Source organism: Theobroma cacao, chromosome 6, assembly GCF_000208745.1.
Source record: "Theobroma cacao cultivar B97-61/B2 chromosome 6, Criollo_cocoa_genome_V2, whole genome shotgun sequence".
Classification (NCBI taxonomy): Eukaryota; Viridiplantae; Streptophyta; class Magnoliopsida; order Malvales; family Malvaceae; genus Theobroma; species Theobroma cacao.
Window position 1 is genome coordinate 4,181,963 of NC_030855.1, and position 15,877 is coordinate 4,197,839.

Here is a 15,877-nt window from a genome sequence, read left to right on the forward strand (position 1 = left end):
TATATATATATATATATATATAATATTAGACTATATCAAGAATACCACATCACTAAGAAATGAAATGTGTTTTAGGTTTATAAGTATAGGCTTTCATCCACTGAATAGGTATGTTTTTTAGATTGAAAATGTGAACTCGTGACTAATGGTATTAAAACTTATCAAACTTTATTGATGTGAGACCTCTCATAAGAGATTAGGATCGAAGTAGCCTCAGATCATGTGTATCCCTAAGTCATCTTAATTGTTTTTAAACACTTTGTTATAATCATGTGTATCCCTAAAAGTCCTCACTTGGAAAAATTACAATTTTTTATCAAAAGCTCTATATATTTTTCAGGGATAGTTGGGAGCAACATATTAGCCCCTAACAAAGTTCTTTTGTTTTTTGCCCAAACAATCTCTTTATTACTCCTAATAGACATTAATGAAACAACATGCTTAAACTAATGAGAATTCTCAAACAACATGCTTAGTTTAATGTAAGGGCTACGTGATGAAAGGTTATACACTGAAAACCTACCTCTCCTCCTACTAGCATCATCAACCATGTCCTCTTCATCATTAGCAATGTCTTCAAACTCATTAGAGTCATAGTACTCACTATGAATTCCCTCATTCCCTTTTTTTGATGGATTAAATCCATCCCCAACCTGCAATTACAAATACAAGGAGTCCTTCGTCTACTCCTTAAATCTCTTCTGTAATCATTCTAAACTTTTCCCTGACAGAAACCAACTCTTCATCCTCACTACCAATCAAATTCTCTTCAACATTTACAAAATAAGCCTTTCCAGCCTCTACTTTCTCCTCTTCATTAATAAATACAATTTCATCTATAGCATGCTTGATGTAAAATCTCTATTAGATCATGATTTACCATATATCCTACCATATCCAAAAAGCTATCATCATCGACAACTGCTCTAAGACCATTAGCAAGTGTACACCTAAGCTTTAAATAATAAATCTTTTTTATGTTTTGATAACCAGCATCCTTACACGTGCTTAATAACTCAAAATAACTAACCTTGTCTAGGTCAAATGTGAAGTCCTCCACTAAACCATTAACATACTTGAGGTCTTCCCTCCACCAACAAAACCACCGCCATAATGAAACCTTATGATGCGTAATTGATCATCCATTATGTTCAAAGTATAAAAACTGTCACGATTAGGTAATTTTTTTGAACATAGCGTGTAACAGCATCATTTTTTCAACAAGGCGTGTAACAATATCATTTTTAAACATAGCGTGTAACAATAACTTGCTACATGCCATTACTAGTTATCACAGAGAAGCTACACACCACTTACAAAATTTATTACATGCCATGTAGAAAAAATATTCAATGGTAACCTTACTAATGACAACTATTAAAGATAGAAAATGAACATGAAAATGCAAGGCATACCTAACTATTTCTGGTTTAGCAAACGACAAAAAGCTGACGACGACGGTAACCAAAAACAGGCAACGCTTGATAATCTAACGGTAACAGATACCAAGTTGAACGATGAGATCATAAAGATGAAAACAATCGGAGATAAGAGATGGATCAGAAAAGAAAGAACGCAGAACGTGGATAATTTGGGTCGATGGTGGGAAAACTAAAATGGTGGAAAATTTTAACAGATAAGAGTAATCAAATAAGGGAAAACAGAGTTGTTTTTACCTGGACAAAACGACGTCATTTGCCAAAAATCCAATTCACCTGCCATGTCATAGGCTAAAATCCAAGTCAACATCCATGCATGTACATGGATGCCACACCATCCACCTATCAACTTAGCCCTTAATTGTAAGGAATCGAAAATATTTAGACCTTGATTGTTACAATTGAAACGTTTGGCAACTAATTGTAAAAGTGCCTAAATGTTTAGAACCGATTTGAGCATTAAGCTTAACTTTTTTTATCTTTAACCTACTTTACCTTTTTCATTATTGTGCCTTTATCACTTAAGATTTTTTTATTATCTCACTTTCTCAGTTTCTCTTAACCTTCCAACCATTACTATTACCACTTTTCTTGACCTTCCTACTATTACTTTTCTTACTTCCCAATATTTTCTTAAGCTCTCCTCTTATACTCCTCCCTTAGTCTTGCTCCATTAACTACACAATATTGAAACACACTGAAAATTATCCAATCCCTAACAAAATTTAATAAAAATTCTTTTGTTGTACATATAGAAAAAATTGAAAATAAAAAGAAAATAATTAGAATAATAAATCTTAATTTTCTTTAAAAGGTTAACATTAATATCTAAAAAAGTTCATGAATTATTTAGGAAAATTTAAGTAAACCTTTATTCTTTTATTATATTTAATCAAACTCTTATATTTTTATTTTGAATCAAATAAACTCAAATATTTGATGGTTGATTAACTGTTATTAGTTAAATGTCACTTATTATTTTATATCACCCAATGTTGACGTAATATACTAATATGTTATAGTAAATGATGACGTGATATATTGATGTGGAATGATGACTGTAGACACCTAAAAATAATAATAATAATAATAAATAAATAAATAATTTTAAATTATAATAAAATAAACTAAAATATAAAATAATATAAAAATAAATAAAAAATATAAGGAAAAAAAAAAGGGATGGCTGGGCGTACGCCCAGCCATCCCTTCCCCAACCACCCCGCATGATGGGGTTCTGGCCACCAACTCTCTAGTGCTAGAACCCCATCGCCGGCTCTTTAAAGGCTACCTACAAAGAACAGGAGCAGGAACAGACAACAAAAAAAATCCTAGATCTACCAGCAGCAAATACCTAGCCACAAGAAAAAAATCAAAAAAGCAATCAGAAAAGAACAAAAAAAAGCAACCAAAAATTCGATCGGGGTTTCAACGGGGATTGGGTTTGGTTTGAGGGAGAGAGATCGGTGTCAAGGGAGGCTACCGGCTGAAAGTTGAAGAAGAGAAGAAGTGAAACGAAAAGAGAGTTTTTGCGGTGGTCGACGGGTAGAGAGTAAGTGTTCGGAGAGAGGCAGACGATTAGGGAGAAGAGAGAGAGGCCGACGAGTAGGTGTTCGGAGAGAGAGAGGTCGGCAAGTAAAGAGAAGAAAGGACGCCGGCGAAGAGAGGAAAGAAAGTTCTAGAGAGAAGGTAGAGAGTGGCGGCTAGAGAGAGAAAAAGAAATTGGAAAATGAATAAAAAAAGTTAAAAAGGGTTTTTATACCCAGGGGAAGGAGAGCAAAACGGTGTCGTTTTGGTGGAGTGGCAGAAGTTGGAAGGTCCAGGCCCAAACGACGTGGTTTTGAGCAGCCCCACAGGCACCAAACGGTGCGTTTTGAACTCTGTTTTGTGGATCTCAAGAGGCAGGTCGGGCGTAATAGATTTGGGCTTCCGCGGGTCGTCGGGTTGGGCTAATTCGAGCCCAGTAAGGTATAACCCATTTTCTTTGGTCTGGGCCTATTTCAATTAATTTGAAGATTAGCCCGTTTTGTTTTAAAAAATTTACTTTTTTTATTATGAATTAAACCACATTAGGAAAGTTAGCCATATATATATAAATGTCTCTTTTAATGCTAAAAATGATAATGATAGTAGTAAATAAAAATAATAGTAAAAGAAAAATAAATATATATACATAAAATAAATAAATAAATAGAAAGAAAATTCATAATACCTATAGATTTTTTTTTAAGAAAAATATATATATAAATAATAACAATAATAAAAAATATTATAAATATATTTAGAGGCTTGCAAATAATAAAAAAAATAAATGGAACAATTACTTGAGTATTACCACCTAAAAGGGGGGCAAAGAGTTGTCTCTTTCAGGTGGGTCACTTAAGGGCGGAGTTCGAAACGGACTTTCACCGAAGCGTCGGGATAAGTCCGAATTCTATACTCCTATACCCATTAGTCTAAATAATTATTGTTTAAAATAATATATAATGATAATGATAAATAATAATGATAAATATATGAATAAGTCAATAAATTACCTGAAATTATTAAGCATGTTAATATTACCAACCAACTAATTAATAAACACGGTCATGTAGATTTCATCATTTTATATTGTCATTGCATGCTATATTTATTTTGCAAATGGTGCGGGAATCCCGATGATGGGATTTCCCCGAGGAGCTTGTATAGACGAGTTTTTCCGGGGATATCTCTAGGTGAGGAGAATTTCGAGACTTCACCAAAGCGTTGGGATGGTCTTCGAATAATTTTCCAATAAAAGATTACCGACTCCATCATTTAAAATAAACAAGTCATGACATCATTTTACACTTGCATCATGTGCATACGTAAAATCAAACCAAATAAAAACTCTCAGTCAGTCAATTCAATAAAAATTTAATTAATAAAGTAGGGATTAACTTAAGAGAAGGCTATATATTAAGATAACTTAAGATTAAATAGTACCGTTCGTGGAACGGGCGTCACGGAGGTGCTAACCCTTCTCCGTGCGTAACCGCACTCTCGAACCCATCTCTAAAAAACGTGGACCAGTTCTCATTCTTTCGACGGGCCTAAAATTAATTTAGGACTTCGTCGATTAGAATCAGATTAATAGGTGACCAATCACACCTAGATAAAAAGATTGGTGGCGACTCCCACACGGATTTTAACTTTCGCCCTCGTCTGGCGGACGGGTTCCTGGACCTACACGTCACGACAATGACATGGTTATATGACATTTCACTCTCCATGTCAACCAAAGGACGAACCCACATTGAAGTGCATGGGCAGACCCCAAATTTGTAAGAGTGGTGTCATCTAACACCACTCAATTGTTAAAAATCAATACAAGTATATTACTTATCTAGAGTTTTATATAGTTAATGACATTAATAAACCCACTAATTTTTTTACAATTTTGTAAGGAGTGGGTTAAAGATTCCAAGTAAATTTATCAAAAAGTAATTTATATACTAATATTTAAATACTAAAAGATAAAAAAAATTTCCTTCTATAATTTAAGTTTTTATTAAAAAAGTTAAAACCTAAACTACTCTCCTCCTTCCTCTCCAAAAATTCAAGTCCTACTTTTGAAACCTATAATAACCTTTCCTCTTCTCAATCCTTGGTTACGTTTTTCACTCTCTCAAAACAACTCATCTAAGTTTTAATTATAAGTAATTTTCAACCTAAATTAAGTTTTCAAATACTTTATGTCTAAATATTTTTTGATTTATTTGATAGTTTGAAACCCAAACAGATTCTATCTAAGAGAATATAGTATTGCATGTCAAATAATATTTTGAAATTATGAGACTTTCTTTTTTGAGTTATTTAGTAGATATATTGTTTGATTATTTGATATTTGTATTTAACTTTATGTTGTTTGTAGATGCTTATACTTAGTTCTGATCAATGAATAGAAATTAGTCAAATTGTTAGTAGTTGACCTTGATAATTTGCTAGGCAAGATTATATTTTATTCAATTCTAATATTATAGTTTATGCTAATGAGATATGAGTAGTAATTTTAACAGGTTTTTGGATAAATAAGTCATGAAAAAATATTTTAAAATACAATAAATTGTCTCACAAGACTCAAGACATAACATAATTCTACTAATGATGGTACTTAACAATTTTCTAAGTAAAGTGGTATCAAATTTGATCTAAGTACTCTTCCAAAAGATCCTAAATTGAGGATTTTTTTTAATTATTATTATTTTAGTTATAACACCACTCAAAAAAATTTCTTGGTCCATACCTGTTGAAGTGAGTGGTGTGACACCACTCATTTCCTAAAATGTTTTAGTTGTTATACTATTTTTTTTTATTGAAAGTAGTTGTTATACTATTTACTTAGGGTTTTGTGTAGTTAATATATTAATGAACCCACTATTTTTTTTACAATTTTATAAAGAGTGGGGTCAAAGGTTCCAAGTAAAAGTAATTTATATATTAATATTTAAACTCTACATAGAGAGACAAAAAAAATTTCTTCTATAATTTAAGATTTTATTAAAAAAAGTCAAAACCTAAACTACTCTTCCTATCAAAAAATTCAAATCCTTCCTCTTCTTGCTCCTTGGCTATGTTTTTCACCTTCCCAAAATAACTCTTCTAGACTTCAATTATAAGTAATTTACAACCCAAATTAAGTTTTTAAATACTTCGTGTCTAAATAATTTTTGATTAATTTGAGAGTTTGAGACCCAAATAGAATCTATCTAATAGAAAATAGTATTGCATGTCAAATAATATCTAAGTATTTCTTTTTTTGATTTATTTTGTAGATATATTGTTTGAATATTTTATTTTTGTATTTAACTTTATATGGTTTGTGGATACTTATACTTGATTTTGATCAATAAATAGAAACTTGTCAAATTGTTAATTGTTGAACCATTTGCTATGCAAGATCATATTTTATTTAATTTTAATATTGTAGTTTATGCTAATAAGAAATAAATAGTAATTGTTAACAGGTTTTTGAATAAATAAGTCATGAAAAGATATTTTAAAACACAAGAAATTGTCTCAAGTCCTTTGCAACAATTACATAATTGTACTAATGATGGTACTTAATAATCTTTCAAGTAAAGTCGTGGTAAATTTGATCTAAAGATTCTCTAGACAGATTGGATTGAGAAAAGAAATTTTAATTATTAGTAATGACACCACTTAGAAAAATTTTTAAGTTAGCCCCTGATGTCAACATCATGTTGATTTTATATCAGTGTCATGTTAGTGTCATATCATCACCATGTGACATAAAAATGACTAATTATAATCATAAATATTTATTTGATTTAAAATAAAAATATAAAGATTTAACTAAACGTAATAAAAAAATAAAAATTTATTTAAATTTTTGTAAATAATTTAAAATTTTCTTAAAAAGCATTATTCCCTAGTCTAATCTTATTTGTTTTAATGGAAATGGTAACAACACCTAAGCTAAATTTGACTTGACTGGTTGAAAATTGAAATAGTATCTCTCTTGAGCCCTTTATACATATAGTACATTGTGTCCCATGGCAGATGGGTCCGCTTTAATTATGTTATATAGATTTGCCCATACATGAGTTGATAGATAAGTGATTTGTGGTAGTTGGGTCTGTAGCGTAGATAAGGCAATAGTTGTCCTCCCCACGAGGGGCGGAAAAAGAAACAATGAGATTCTCCATGCCTATGAATATTTTTTGACTCGATTTGCATGAGCCACCGCTCAAATAATATTCATTCTCACATGGCAAAGCATGCTGCGACCAACACCTTTAGTCAAAAGTTATGCCCCATTCCCCTTTTTCCTATTTTTGCTTCAAAAAGAGTCCTACTAGCTTTTGCAAGCGTTTCTCGTGTCACTTAAATGGAATCATACTATTGATTCTACCATCTGGTGCATGTGTTTACTCTTCTTACTTTTGTAACCACGAAATTAATCCGATATATATATATATGAAATTTTAAATCATATTTGATTAGAGTTTTTATCTACGTGCAACAACGTTGAGTTTTGAACTTTTTGTTCTATATTAAGTCATAATTTCATCTTACTTTGAATTTTTATATTATAAAATGGATCACGTGGGTAGTGTTTTCGGAATCTTAAAAGAGAAGACATCTTGTAACCTTATATTTTGTTTTAAGTACAGTTAAGGTGGTGTGAATGAGTGTTCTTATGAAGTTATTGAGAGATGGTGTACAAAGGTCTTTGACTTGATTTGGAAAACCATTGAAAGAGATTTTTGTTGTTCTTTAATCTGTGGAGGTAGACAAGACGTTGAACCACGTAAGTTTTTATATTTTTCTATTTGTTTGGGTGTTTTATTGTTGTTGTTTTTTGGGTTAACTTCATGACACACGATCGTAAGGTTCAACACCTAAAAATAGGCAAAAGAGATAGGATAATGATACTAAAAAATAAAAACACAACAAAAAAGTCCTAATCTTTTGCAATGATTTTAGTCAATAATGGTTCAATATTGTGAATTGTTGTTATCAATTCAGGAGAAAACTTATCCTAAATAGGGGCTGTCTCCTTATGTCAAGTTTCTTAAAATTTTCTCCCACAGATATATGGTATTGTTTTGTCCAGACATGGGGAAGCTAGTGTTGCATCAATAAATAGGACTTGTAGCATTTACTAGTAATTATTTCACAAGAAAACATCCAACTGTAGCTGCGGAAAACAGAATCCCTCAATATGGGCTCCATCTAAATCCTCTTTTTATCATTCCATGGAAGTTTCGTGTATGGATCTTATCCTTCAAACTAGACATTTGTCATGGATGGTTTTCTGATGATTCATCCAAACTTTTTTCCCTCGTACAGTTTGTTTATACATGCTTCAAACCTTATGCCCATGTCTTTTTATAATTTACCCTACCCCTCTTATACAACCTTTCTTTCCGTATCCTTTGAAAGTTTAATATCAATATATCTTGAAATGTAGTCTCAACTATTGTCATTTTATGTTCACGTTTGCATATATATTTCAAAAACATTTAGAACTAAGAACCGATGATGAAGTTTCATGAGACAAGCGAGCAATGACATTGAGGATAAAAAAAAAAAACAAACAGAGACACCAAATCAAATCGATCTATTTTCAAACATCCATGTCTAATTTCAAAAACTTAAACCAAACACTAGCTAAAACAATCACACACGAAAATGCTTTGGTTGAGAAACAGTCACTCAATCAAAAAGTGTTGGTGGTTTTCATTAGGAGAAGTGTTAATACATGGGAACACCCAAGGATGTAACTTTTCAATTAGTTATATGAACAGAAGTATCTCTCCTCATCGTATATTAACCTCATGCATCTTAATTTAAATTTTATAGAGCACAATGCCCTCGAATAGCATGTATCCTTAAAAAACCATCTATTAGTGGTGCCTCCCGAAGACAGATGGTGGCAAAGAAAAAAGCCCACAACTAGTAAAGTAAAGAAGGTAAATTTCAAAGACATCAATTGGTTAGGACTTGAGAGAGGATAAGGGAAAGAGTATCCAAAGCATCCATTCTCGAATGCTCAAATGTCACCTCCCCTTTTTTCCCTGTTTAAATATCCCAAAGGGCTGATTACTCTAACATCCCCACCCACCGCCCCTTTTGGTAAAACGAAAGACCCCACAAAGCATAAGCACCATCCATGTTCAGTGTTTCACAACCTGCCTAAGCACACACACACAAAAGCAGCAAAAGTTGAATGTGCACTAGACACCATTATCACAATAGCAACATGCCACCCATAACCATTTTTTGCAAGCCAAAATTTCCCTTTCCCTTTCTTCTCTCTTTTGACAATTACAGCCATTTCCTCGTTAGGCGTGTAAAGTGTAAAGGAAAAGATGTATACACCTCTAAATAAGTAGAAAGAAACGACAGAAACGACATCGCAAATCTGGTTCACAACTAGTGGTCGATCTGGCCACTGACTCTCTGTGAGGGTATTTTAATGGCCCCAGCATAGACCCAAGCTCCATCTATCTAAGTTGAAATTAGATAACTCTTAACAATTCAAAATGCATGAAATTTTTGTTTAGTATGGTAGGTGACTTCCCCTTTCAAGTGAGTACTTAAACTCTCAATCTTTTCACATTCAAGTATTCGACTCAATGATAAGTATACGTAAAAGAAAAAATTAATCGATGTGAGAGAATTGGGTAGTGAATGGGATCAACCATAAAAGAAGGCTTTTCATATTATCACCTTTTGAAAAACAAACATTCTAAAGTCAATCATTCCACACAATAAAAAAGGTTTTATAAACAAAATACAACAGTATAGTTGGGGTGAAACATTGTTTGTCTAATCATCATGACCTTCGGTGATATCCCATTTGGATTCAAATATAGTTGGAATGGTTACATCTTGATGGAAAGAAAACAACTGTATATCTTTAATTATTTACCAAGTATAATAGGAGAATGACATTTCAACATAACATCTTGCTGCTTTCCATAACTAACAAGTTAGTTTTTGCTACTTCTATAAGTTACACATGTAAACAATTCTTTGTGATGCATGCTTATTGTGTTGAAAATTGGTTTAAAACTAGGGTAGTGACAGCAACATCGTCACAATGTTAGTTCATTGCCAATGGAATTAAACTCTATTCATCAAATCATAATGTTAAGAGAAGGTGGGGAAGAGTTAGACTCAATCTTAGACCAAAAGTTGATGTTGTGGAGATGAGAGAGATAGGCGGTCTAACTTCAATATATACTTACCCAAGACTATAGTATGTCCGCTCCCTATCTCACTTCATCACTTTAGCTAGAATTGAAAGATTCATATTATTTTAATTAATATCTTTTATGTACATTAAACGCTGTAATATTATTTTTCTAGCAATCAAATTCTTATGATCATATTATATTGTAAGGCACAAAATGCCTCCTAATTATTATATAGGGATGATGCTATGATTATTTTTTTTTTCTTTTGAAATTTAAAATAAATTTATAAGTGAAAGAAACATTATTGTATTTATACTTAAAATAGCATATAGATGAGCTATTAAGAGTATTAATTAAATCCCAATCCATTTACATCTTTTCAACATTTCAATGATTATCTAAATAATAGAAACCTTTCAACTTATACCAACAACTTGATAAGAACCCAATTGTCTAATTATATTAACAACAATAATGTCTGAAAACTTTGATCCTCCAATGATAAATCATTCAAAGTTGAATGCTTATTTGCTTAGGCTAGTAACTAACTGATAAATTATCATTGTTTATGCTAGTAAGTTGGAAAATTACTAGCATTTTTATATTTCATTGCTTCAAAAGACTATCATTGCTTACACCCAGTGCCAACTGAATGCTTAAGTCTGCTGCAAAGTGCATAGGAACCTTTGAGATCAGACAGTTAAACTCAACTGCTGGGAACCGGACATGACACTAGCCAAATCCTCCTGTCTCGCAAAAAGGCTTTCAAAAATCTATTTTTGAATTTTCTAATGTTTGAAAGTCAATGGAAAATGGGTCAAAAATATAGAAATTGTTTTTCATTTCGTAAGAATGGAAGACTAGTTTTTCAAAAGCTTTCGTGCCTTTCGAGCTAGACCTGTCACTGGGCGTGACTTAGTCCGACTTGGCCATGACTTAAATATGTTTAAAATAATTATAAAATTAGTGAGTAAAAATTAAGTAGACGGACTTGACGGGGCGAACGTAAATGTTAAACTTATTTTGTAGAAATGTCCATTAGATTTAACCCGGTGACTTATGGTCACATTTAATTAACATTATACATAAATAATCCATTTCAAAAATAATGTCCAAAATTGCATTTTTAATATTAGATTTACTTAATAATGATACTAATTTTAAAAACAAAAAAATATTTTCTATAAAGCCATTCAAAGAACAACAAAAAATAATTTGTTTACATTATCATCCAAATATAAAAAATATTAAAATTTAAAAAAAAAAACAGTTGTCCGAAAAAGTACCTCATCCCCACGAAGGTGCAGAGGTTGAGCATTAGAATTTGCTTTAGTTAACGTGGAGCACGCGCAAAATATGGCGCGTGAAGTAAAACACATTCCCTCCATTTTCTTTATCTGTATTTTTTATTTTATTCCTTAGGTATGACTTTTATCCGCATAAAACTTCCTCTTCAGTCAAAGCTCGAAAGCTCCTCGGGGACCCTCCTTTTCTCCTTTTCATAATCCTCATTGCCTAATCACCACTACTGTAAACAGGGAAATCCCATTAAAATATATTATCAAAGACTCACATTATCAGATTTTCTTCTCATTATCCAACTGTAAAGCAACCTCACATTGGATACAGGCAGCAGTGACATGAACACTGAGAAGAAAAATACAAAAAGAATACACATTAAGAAAATAGGGCAGCAAAAACAGAACCCCATTTCCAACTTTTTTTTTTCTTCACTTCACCATAATCCAGTAACCAAACCAAGAAAAACTGAGATACCCAGAAACTGAAACAAGAAGAAAAAAACACCATGCCTTCAAGGCCTTTACCTCCAGGTCCAAACCTACCAAGACCAAGTTTCATCAGCAAAACAAGAGTCATATTCCTGATCCTAACCATCTCATCTTCAGTGGTTATTCTCTTTACAATAATTTACTTTCTTTACCATCTTTGGAACTCTCTTTCAAACCGAGCTAGAACCATCCCTTTTGACTCTAGTGCTCCTCTTAAGCTCCAAAGGTTTTGTTACAAAGAGTTAAAGAATGCTACCAATGATTTTGATGATGCCAATATTATAGGAAAAGGTGGTTCAGGTACTGTCTTCCGTGGCATTGTCAGAGATGGTAAACTGTTTGCCATCAAAAGGCTTGATACTGTTTCTTTGCAAACTGAGAGAGAGTTTCAAAATGAGTTGCAGATTCTTGGTGGGTTAAGATCACCATTTTTGGTTACCCTTTTGGGGTATTGTGTTGAAAAAAATAAGCGTTTGCTTGTTTACGAGTATATGCCAAATAAAAGCTTGCAAGAATCACTTTTTGGAGATGGTCATTTAAGCTTGAATTGGCAAAGAAGGTTTGATGTTATCGTTGATGTTGCTAAAGCTCTTGAATTTCTTCACTTTGGTTGTGATCCGCCAGTGATTCATGGAGATATTAAGCCTAGTAATGTGTTGCTTGATTCTGATTTTAGAGCAAAGATTTCAGATTTTGGATTGTCCAGAATTAAAGTGGAGGGTGAGTTCGGAGTGGATTTCTTTAGTCAAGATTTGGGAAGGAGTCAAGAGCTATGGAAGAGCCAAGAGTTATCTGGGAATTTGGGAGGAACTACTGGTGAACAGACTCCAGCAATTGGGACTCCTGTGGACAGTAACAACAATGAGGTAGACTTTGCACTTGCCTTGCAAGCTTCTTCTTCTTCAAAAAATAGTAAAAAATGTTATAATGTTAAGGCTCTGAATTTAAATTCTTTCAATTACAATGCTAACATAGCTAGTGAGAGTGATTGTAAAGTTGGGAACAATGGAAAAGGGAAGGAGGTTACTGGTGTGGATATTGCTGGTGATGATTGGAACACTAAGTGTGTGCCTTATGATGATGAGTTTGGTAGCATTGATCATAGTAAAGAGTTGAATTCTAGCGCTAGTTTGGGTGTTGATGAGGCAGCAAATACAAAACAATGGGGGAAGGATTGGTGGTGGAGGCAGGACGGGAGTGGTGAATTGTGTAGTAAAGATTATGTTATGGAGTGGATAGGGAGTCAGATATGTCCTTCAAATCCTGATTGGGATGATGAGAAAAAGGCCACTCCTGAAAAAATTGAGTTGGACAATTCAACTCAGTTGGAGAAGTTGGACGATGTTAATGAACCCCAGGTACAAGGACTTGGCTTTGAAGCTTTGGATAAGGGTTTTGAGAAGAAAGAACCAAAAGGAAGGAAAAATCGGAAAAAGAAACATAGGAAGATGCAAGAATGGTGGAAAGACGAGCATTTAGGTGAGATAAGCAAGAAGGATAGTAAGCTGAAGCAGCTTAAGACAAAGTGGAAGAAAGGATTTAAAATGCCATATTTTGATCTGGGAAGGCGGTTTTATTTTCACCGGAGAAAGAAGTTTGGGGAACCAAATCAAGATGACTGTGATGCAAATGGAGAGTTCAGTTTTAGAAGGGGATGGAGGAGAAAGAACAACAATTCTGTTGGAAGTGACATGTGGAGCGGGGATCTTTTTAGTCGTGAGCTAAGCAGCACAACAAGCATGAGGGGGACTTTGTGTTATGTTGCGCCAGAGTATAATGGCTGTGGCTACTTGATGGAGAAGGCTGACATTTACAGTTTAGGAGTTTTGATCCTTGTGATTGTGTCTGGTAGAAGGCCATTGCACGTTCTTGCTTCACCTATGAGGCTTGAAAAAGCAAACTTAATAAGCTGGTGTAGGCAATTAGCTCAATCTGGAAATGTGTTAGAACTGGTAGATGAGAGATTGAAAGATGATTACAATAAGGAGCAGGCAAGCTTGTGCATAAATTTGGCACTTAGTTGCCTGCAGAAAATGCCTGAGTTGCGGCCAGATATTGGGGAGATTGTAAGGATCCTGAAAGGGGAGATGGATCTCCCACCAATCCCATTTGAGTTTTCTCCATCTCCACCTTCTAAATTATACAGCAGATCAAGGAGAAAGCAGAAGGCAAATGCAGAGTAGTTTTTGGTAATCCTTTCAATTTTGCTTCTGTTTCTGCTGTCAAATTGGGGGGTTTGGTGACTGTTGAGTGTAATATAGCAGAGAAGAGTGGAAGCTGTTCTTCAAAATGTATATGGGGGACTGAAGGTGTGTATCATGATGATTATGTTGTTTGTATATTATATGAATGATTTGTACTTTCTTTTCTACTAACTTGATGCTGATGACTTAATTGAAGTTCGATATCTATCCTATATATCTCTGAAGCTTTGATGGTCTGTGTTTCCCATATGCATCTCACAAATTCTGTATATCTACTCAATATCCTGTAAGTCCCATATGCAGCTTTAGCCAGTTATGAAAATCTGATGATGTAATTGTAGCTTGATTTGGTAGGAGAATGGTATGCCCCTTCAGTCACATACATGAAAGAGAGACATGAAACGGAGCCCGTTAATTCAGTTAATATCAGTTGAAGTTTTTGCACCTGAATCTGGAATCCATTTTCTCAATCTTGTATAATTTGATAGTTTTTCTAGGTAGTAGTTTTGAATTTGTCTTAGAATCTTGAGCAAACGTTCATTTCTTTTGTTTGTTGTGAATACATAACCTGTTTCACAGCCTGTGGCATAGTTTGAAAACTGGAAGCATGGGTTCTTGTTTTTCTGCAAGCTACTCATGTACTGTCCCTCTCCTCTCTGCTAGATTCTGCAGCTTTCGCTATTGTTGGTGCATATTTTCAAAAAGCATTTCGGTGCAAAACTTTTTACCTGTAATGGTTCAATTCCATTAACAACACTCTCTTCACTAGATAACAAAAATGTAACAGATTACATCCAGCTGGTTACACAATCAAAGAACGAGAATGAAAGATTCAAACTCCACATTTAATGCTTTCCCAGGGAACAAGCTCTCACTATAATAAGGACAAAGACATTGCCCTTGAGTTTTGGGGTTGAATATTTTGCTGCATTAATGGAAAAGCTTCTACTTGTGCAATACCATATTTAAGTGTGTTGGTCCACCTGCTTTAAACACATTTTACTTCAGGTAGTTTCAATTCACCACTCATTTTAAGTTCCTTTGAGACACAGATGATTGCTGCTTTAATTTTTGGTTTCTGTTTGCTGCCTTGCTACCGCACAAGTCATTTTCCTATAATCATGACCACGGCCTAAAGCTAATCACCATAAATCATTGAACCTTGGGGACTACCATGGCTACCGGTCAGAGTAAACACACATGGTAACAGTGTTAACAGTAAAAACGAGTACTTTATCTTTGTCCTTTTATTTTTTTTTTTTTTTTGTGTAGGATACGAGATAAACTCGATGCATTTCATGTCTATCACCTTAGCCTTATAAAGGACTTGGAGAGGTTGGGACTTGGGAGTGAGGAATTCAAAACTTCCTTTTTCTTTAGAGGTAAAATGTGATGTGACTACCATGGCTTTTTGGCTATTTGCTAGACCAAAACAAATAGCAATTCAATCATGTATTGTATTTGAAAATGATGCTGTTACTGTTTTGGTTCCTTTGGGTGGATGAAATGTAGTTATCAGGAGTATGTTGTTTTTTCTTTGTTTTTGCGAAAGAAGACGGGGTCGGGTCTCAAGGCAAGGAAAACACATGCTTGACGCAAGGGCAACATTGCCTGCTCCAATCTATCTTCTTTCCCCTTCTTTTCTGACAAAACCTCATCAATACCAGAAGAACAGCAACCCGGTGGTTCATCCAACACAGTACTATATTTATAGATAGTGTACCTGTAACCTGTTGTAGTTTAAAGCAGAAACG

At 33.7% G+C, this 15,877-nt stretch overlaps 1 protein-coding gene across 1 annotated transcript; it reads left to right on the forward strand.

Moving 5' to 3' along the window:
* LOC18595442 (putative receptor-like protein kinase At1g80870) lies at positions 11,723-14,359 on the forward strand. The gene has a single exon (XM_007023387.2). It carries the CDS (start codon positions 11,937-11,939, stop codon positions 14,100-14,102), a length of 2,166 nt encoding a protein of 721 aa, XP_007023449.1. The 5' UTR covers positions 11,723-11,936; the 3' UTR covers positions 14,103-14,359.